The sequence below is a fragment of the Notothenia coriiceps genome, unplaced genomic scaffold (genome assembly GCF_000735185.1).
Source record: "Notothenia coriiceps isolate Sejong01 unplaced genomic scaffold, NC01 NC01_scaffold00037244, whole genome shotgun sequence".
In the NCBI taxonomy this organism is placed as follows: Eukaryota; Metazoa; Chordata; class Actinopteri; order Perciformes; family Nototheniidae; genus Notothenia; species Notothenia coriiceps.
The window spans coordinates 6,867,339-6,874,820 of record NW_011369945.1 but is presented as its reverse complement, the minus strand read 5'-3'; the positions used below and the strand labels follow the sequence as shown (position 1 = coordinate 6,874,820).

Below are 7,482 nucleotides of genomic sequence, written 5' to 3'. Positions count from 1 at the left end.
TTCTTTCCTTTGTTTTTATCTTTTCCCCAAATCTTTTGTTGTTGTGGTTACTCACCCTCCATCCCCTGTTGTTGTTACTCACCCTCCACCCCCTGTTGTTGTTACTCACCCTCCACCCCCTGTTGTTGTTGTTGTGGTTACTCACCCTCCATCCCCTGTTGTTGTTACTCACCCTCCACCCCCTGTTGTTGTTACTCACCCTCCACCCCCTGTTGTTGTTACTCACCCTCCACCCCCTGTTCTTGTTACTCACCCTCCAACCCTGTTGTTGTTACTCACCCTCCACCCCCTGTTGTTGTTACTCACCCTCCACCCCCTGTTGTTGGTACTCACCACCTTTTAATCTTTTCACCAAAAGACTCAGATTCCTGACTTTTTTCTCTAAACTGAATTTATTTGTACTTCCTGTTGTTGTTACTCACCCTCCACAGTCAGGTTGTTNTCAAATTTTCTTCCCAACATTTCTTTCCTTTGTTTTGATCTTTTCCCCACGAAATATAAATAAATTCAGTTTTTAGAAAAAAGTCAGGAATCTGAGATTTGTGGGGAAAAGATCAAAACAAAGGAAAGAAATGTTGGGAAGAAAATTTGATTTTAAGCGAAAATAGAAATAAAATATTTTTATCAGAATTTTGAGAAAAACAGTCAGAATTCAGAAATAAAATATTTTTTCTGAAAGTCGAAAAAATCTTACTTTTTCCACAAAATTCTGATAAAAACTTTACTTAAAAAAAAAAGTTTTACAATTTTTGCCAAAAATCTCAGTTCCGAAATAAAAATAATACTTTTTTTTTTCTTCAGGGTTTTTACCTACAAATATTATCATTTTATTTATTTATATAAATGTGCCACAACTTGGGATGAAAAAAAAAAAAAGAAAAAAAAAGAAGTTCATCTGCACATCAAATTAAAATATAAAGATATTATTAATTGGAAGAAATAATAAATATAATAAACTAAAAAATGAATCAACAAAAATATGTAAATAGAACAATTATACAAAATAGAAGAAATTAATAAAATAGAAAGACAGTAAAAGTGGGATATTGATAACTAAGAGCTTTATTTTCTTATATTATTAGTAATAATACACATGTTTCTAGAATTTGCCACANCAATCAATCTCTCTCTAATGTTTATAATAGTAAAAATTAAATAAATATATTTACACGCCTTGTTGAACCTACTTTTTATGGTGTACCACACAGAAATGAATTTTATAACATTTTTATATATGAAAACTGATGGAAACTCCCCAGAAATCACAAGGGGGACCACGGGGACGTCAAGGTAGACTGTAGTTTATTTTTAATATTTCTATAATATTAACCTTCTTTATTAATTATATTATTTTGAATTTTTACCTTAGTTGCTTTTTATACCATTTATCTTTGGTTAATATGTTTTTATCTTCTTTAATTATTTTTATCTTTCCTTGTCATTTTCAACCCTATAACTATTGATTTTTTTTTTTTTTCAGGGTTTTTACCTACAAATATTATCATTTTATTTATTTATATAAATGTGCCACAACTTGGGATGAAAAATACCACATGTGTCTTTACTTAAAATATTTAAAAATATATACTTTTGACTACTTTGAGGGTCTTTAGTGTCCCTCTGGTGCCCCCTGCAGTTCATCTGCACATCACATTAAAATATAAAGATATTATTAATTGGAAGAAATAATAAATATAATAAACTAAAAAATGAATCAACAAAAATATGTAAATAGAACAATTATACAAAATAGAAGAAATTAATAAAATAGAAAGACAGTAAAAGTGGGATATTGATAACTAAGAGCTTTATTTTCTTATATTATTAGTAATAATACACATGTTTCTAGAATTTGCCACAGTTTGGGAGCGTAGTGGATTAACAGTAAAACATTTAGTGTGACTTTAGGAATATTGAAAGCCTCTAGGTGCCGTGTGGTTCCTGGTGTTATGCTGCTTTGAGGGGACTGTAGTGTCCCTCTGGTGCCACCTGGTGGTGTTCCTGATGGTCTCTGTGTTCCTGACCTGCAGCGGTGAAGATGAAGAAGACCCTGAAGAACCAGACGGTGACGGAGACCCAGGACTCGGTGTTCTCTCTGGAGCTGACGCACAGCGGGGTGAAGGGCTCGCAGTGGATCAGGAACGGAGTCGAGCTGCAGAACAGCGACAAGTTCCAGATGTTCTCCGAGGGAACCGTGCACACTCTGAGGGTGAAGAGCTGCAGCACGCAGGACGAGGGGGTCTACTCCTTCAAGCTGGGGAAGCTGTCGGCCAACGCCCGGCTCAACGTGGAGAGTGAGTGGGGCGGGGTATCTTATGAGGGATTCTAATTTATATTTTTAATTATTATATTATTATTCATTCTTTTTTATTTCTTTGTATTTTTTTGTATTTTTGAGTAACATTTAAAAAAATTACAATATGCTAATAATAATATAAATATTCTAATTTACGACATACCAAATAATATCTACTGTCCATGAGATCTGCTAATAGTAATAAAGCACACATGAGTAGGTATCTTCATATGAGCTCTGATTTGCCCCAGAGTTTAGCGTTGACCTGTTTTAACCTTCGATGTGTCCTGCAGCGATTAAGATCGTGAAGAAGATAAAGGACGTGACGTCTCTTCTGGACGGCACCGCCTCCTTCGAGCTCAGTCTGTCTCACGACGACATCCCGGTCCGATGGACCTTCAACGGCTCGGAGCTGAAGAGCAGCGAGAAGATCCAGATCCTGTCGGAGAGGAAAGCTCACAAGCTGGTTCTGCAGAACGTGGACCAGAGCCTGGCCGGGGAGTACAGCGCCGTGGTGGGACACCTGCAGTGCAGCGCCACGCTCACCGTGGAGGGTAACTGTTATAATTATTATAGTCCAGTCTCGATCAGATCGCAGCAGGCTAACCGAGCTAGCTCAGCTCGTTGCTCTGATAACTGAAGATCCAGACGTCCGTGACTAAAATACTTAATCCGGTTAAATATCGTTAAAAAAAGATACTAATTGTACAACATTAAAGTTCAAGAAGGGATGGTTTGGGGTCACAAAGAAACTGTCTTGTCTTCAATTCCTGTACTTTTTCAAATCGCAATGTCAGTTTGTTCCAATATCGTGCAGCCCTAGTAGAGATACAGATTCCCTCTACGTGACGTCTGTTATGTTATCCCTGCAGCCCTGAGAGTCACCAAGCCTCTGAAGAGCGTCTCGGTGCCGGAGACGCACACGGCGTCCTTCGAGTGTGAGGTCTCTCACTTCAATGTGCCGTCCACCTGGCTGAAGGACGGCGTGGTAATCGAGATGAGCGACAAGTTCAGGATCGTGGTCCAGGGGAAACTCCACCAGCTGAAGATCACCAACACGAGCCGAGAAGACGCCGCCGAGTACACGTTCGTGTGTGGGAACGACCGAGTGTCCGCCAAGCTCACCGTCACCCGTAAGACTCTTATTCAATCTAAAGGAATCAATAGAGTCTGAGGAGAGAGAGGCTGGAGGTCAGAATGTACTGTCACCCTTAACAACGGAAGAGGATGAGCTAGACATGTCATGTTGGAGATCTGAAGAAAAAAATTAAATAAATTGAGTTTTGAGGGAAAAAAAGTCAGAAATCTAAGAAAAATAATCTGAATTCTGAAGTTTTTGGGAAAATGGTATTTATTAAAAAAATATGTATTTTTCAGAATTCTTTGGAGAAATCTGAATTTTGAGATATTCAGGAAAAAAAAATTGTTTTAACTCTTAATTTGCCGAATACTGAGATAAAACAAAGTCTGAATTTTGCAATTTTTGAGAAGAAAGTATAAGAAATTAAGTTTTGAGAAAATAGTAATAATTCTGCCTTTTTTTCACAGAATTCTGAAAAAACATTTTTTTACCTTCTTTCTGAAAGTCAAATAAATCTCACTGTTCTAAAAATGTCAGAAAAAANTAGAAACCTCTTGCCCACAGGCATTAAGATCCTGAAGAAAGCGAAGGATGACGCTCCCTGCTGGGCGGACCGCGCGGCGAGCCGCTCTCCCGGAGACGACATCCCCGTTAAGTGGATGTGTCCAGACGGCGTGGAGGCGCAGGCCGCGAACAGCTACAGGGATGCTGTCGGAGAAGGAAGACGCACAAAGCTGATGGGCAGGGACGTAGAACACAGCAGCAGGGGAGTACAGCGCCGTTGGCGGGCAACCTGCACTGCCAGCGCACGGCCTCATGGTTCGAGTGTGATTAGCACGTTAGCCTAAGCACGTAGGCCTAGCAACCCATAGCACTCTTTTTTTTAGTCAGGTCCACATACAGCCCAATTTTGATCTGAAGGTGGGCCGGACCAGTAAAAGCACGCATAATAAACCTGTTAAATAACCCCTTAAAACTTTGAGTGGAAGAAATTACATTTCTGACCATTCTTAATCATTCATGGAACTTTCCTTTATAAAACATTTTAGAAACAAAATGACATTCTTAAGAAGCATTAAATGCAATTTCAACCATATTCATGCCTCAGTTTATCATTGAATGTTCTTCTCTGTCATTGAACACTTTTGGCAAAAGTCATTCCTGAGGATCGGGACCTCTGCGGTCCAGTCTTGGTCTATGTTTTGACCCCCCCTGATATGAAGCTTCCTGGATGTTTGCTGACCCGTTGTTTCCCCCCTGCAGCCCTGAGAGTCACCAAGCCTCTGGAAGAGCGTTCTCGGTGCCGGAGACGCACACGGCGTCCTTCGAGTGTTTGAGGTCTCTCACTTCAACGTCCGTCCACTCTGGCTGAAGGACGGCGTGGACATCGAGATGAGCGAACAATGTTCAGATCGTTTTTGTTCCCAGGGGAAACTCCACCAGCTGGAGATCACCAAACCTGAGACGAGCCGAGAAGACGCCGCCGAGTACACGTTCGTGTGTGGGAACGACCGAGTGTCCGCCAAGCTCACCGTCACCCGTAAGCTGTTAGCGAGCTATGTTACCTGAACTTCGTGCAAAGGCCACCTTCCTAATCATATCGTCAATTAATTACAGGATATGGGTGTCATGTGCACATTGTCTGTAATTGTCACGGATCTCTTAAAAAATGTATTTACCCAAAATAGAAATCGACTTATTTGGCAAAATGGAGAATTGGAGAACCTATTAAAACATTTTACGCTCTGATGTTAACATTTTTATCTTTAAGAGTAAGAGAAAAATATATCTCCTTATTTTAAATCATTGAAATACGTCAGGAATAAAAGAGACCCCAGGACGCTTCTCTGGGGAACTCCGCACTCATTAACATGAAGCACAACCATCTTTTACTTTGAAAGTCTAGAGCCATAAGTCCACAATAACAAATAAGGAGGTAAAATAGTGCAGGAACAGAGATGCAGGAATTAGGAATATTCTTAATTTGTGAAGTATTTCAAACATCATGCCTTCTGCTTCTTAACTATCCGTGTTGTCCTGCAGCCATCCTGATCTCCACGATGCTGCAGGACCTGAACGCTCAGGAGAAAGACACGGTGACCTTCGAGGTGACGGTGAACAACGAGAACGTGACGTACAAGTGGCTGAAGAACGGCGTGGAGATCCGCTCCACGGACCGCTGCCAGGCGCGCTGCAAGCAGCTGACGCACACGCTGAGCATCAGGAATGTTCACGGAGGAGACAGCGCCGCCTACAGCTTCAGCGCCGGGTCGGCCATCACCACCGCCAAGCTCCACGTGGAGGGTAACATCTCTCTCTTTGTTCCTTTCTGCTCTGCTTGGGGCTCCACCAGCATCATTTCTTCATTCTCTTTCATTTTGTCAGCCACTTGTTGTTTATTGGAATTTGCATTTACATATGGTAGTTACATCAGAATGAGATTCAGAATGGAGTTTATTGCCAGGTTTACACATCGAGGGAATTGCTTTGGTGTGTGGTTGTGCAAACATGAACAACATGAGAAAGTAAGAGAAGGTCAGGAATACAACGATTATAAAATTAAAGTATTTTTAAAATCTAACTTGGTTCTGACCAGTGTTATTTTTCCTGCGATGTAAACATTTTTGTTTTGTACCCACTGCGTGTGCCTTTTGAATGCTCAGTGGGTACGTGTGTTGGTATGCAAATCAGGGGGTTATTAGTTAGATCCCACCTGTCTCTCGGAGGGAAGTTAACCCCATATTTCTCCCAGACGCATCTCTACGGTATTGAGTGAATGTAAAATGCTTTGGATGAAAGCGTAAGCTAAAAACCTGTCATGTAACTTCCTCTCTCTGTCCGCTGCAGCGCGCGTGGTCGAGTTCACGAAGCACCTGAAGGACATGAAGATCACGGAGAAGAAGAGGGCCACCTTCGAGTGTGAGGTCTCCGAGCCCAACGTGCAGGTGATGTGGATGAAGGACGGCCAGGAGCTGGAGATGTGCGACAGGTAAGCCCTTCCCCGATCACACCGACACGCAGACAGGTGGAAAATAAGGTTTCTGTGATGGAAACTTCTGAAGCAATGGAGACTCAGAGAGACGCGGAGAGAGCAGGAACTTTGATGGCAAACACTGATGGTTTATTTGGAGCTTCGGACGGAGAATTCACAAGACATGTTCTGCAGACAGGAGGTGATACAGCTGCTGCCAAGCCAATTCTGAAGATCTCTACCTCAGACCCATGTATTTAGTTAGTTCTGAGAGAATAATCAACATTGTGCATAACGAGATAAAACATATATATCGGCAGGAACAGGGAGACAAAACACTGAGAGCAGCCCAAGGTTGCAGGTGCTCAGTGAGGGCAGTACAGACATGTGATTACGGGCCTAGGAACATATTTCCCAAACAGTCTCCTGACAGGCTGCCTCTGCTGTGTCTCCTGCAGATATAAGATTACCTCAGATAAGTTCGCCCACCAGCTGCTGCTGCAGTCGGTACGCCTCTCTGACGCCGGAGAGTACACCGCGGTGGCCGGGTCCAGCATGTCCAAGGCCTCGCTGGGGGTCCTGGGACGGGACATCAAGATCTCCGAACCCGCCAGCAGGGACATCACCGTGAGTAGAATCATGATCATCATATGAAAACCACAGAGCTGCAGATATAAGATAACATAAGATGGGGGGGAATGGTGGTTTACACAGCAACAGGGTAAGAATGAAAAACAGGACGGCACAGATTCGCACAAGATTAAAGATTACAAAAATGAAAGATAAAACAAAAATGATATACAGATATAACTATATGCAAGGCAAGTGCATTTATATAGCACCTTTCAATACAAGGCAATTCAAACTGCTTTAGATACATGAAAGACATTAAGAGCATTAAGAAACATTAGAACTATAACAGACCTCCTGGATCTCAGTTCTCCGGATTAAAGCCTTGGTCTGGTTTATCTTCAGGTTGTGGAGAAGCAGCGCGCCATCTTTGAGCTGGAGGTGAACGAGGACGAGGTGGAGGGCCGCTGGCTGAGGAACGGAGTGGAGATCCAGTTCTCTGTGGAGAGCAGCGCGCTTTCAACTTACGTCTGCATCCGGAGGGTTCACCGCCTCTCACCGTGA

General features: G+C 42.1%; 2 protein-coding genes across 2 annotated transcripts in view; both read left to right on the top strand.

The window, feature by feature from the left end:
• Positions 1–3,575, top strand: part of LOC104965241 (titin-like) — a 5,497-nt gene extending 1,922 nt beyond the window's left edge. The window contains exons 3-5 of the mRNA XM_010794199.1: positions 2,031–2,294; positions 2,590–2,850; positions 3,169–3,575. Coding sequence (XP_010792501.1) covers positions 2,031–2,294; positions 2,590–2,850; positions 3,169–3,470 — 827 coding nt within the window. The 3' untranslated portion in view covers positions 3,471–3,575. The remainder of the gene's footprint in view (positions 1–2,030; positions 2,295–2,589; positions 2,851–3,168) is intronic.
• A 332-nt stretch (positions 3,576–3,907) lies between these two features.
• On the top strand, positions 3,908–7,482 carry LOC104965239 (titin-like). Its single transcript, XM_010794198.1, has 7 exons — positions 3,908–4,196; positions 4,641–4,708; positions 4,806–4,917; positions 5,421–5,681; positions 6,225–6,366; positions 6,807–6,975; positions 7,324–7,482. Exons 1-7 carry the CDS (start codon positions 3,908–3,910, stop codon positions 7,480–7,482), a joined length of 1,200 nt encoding a protein of 399 aa, XP_010792500.1.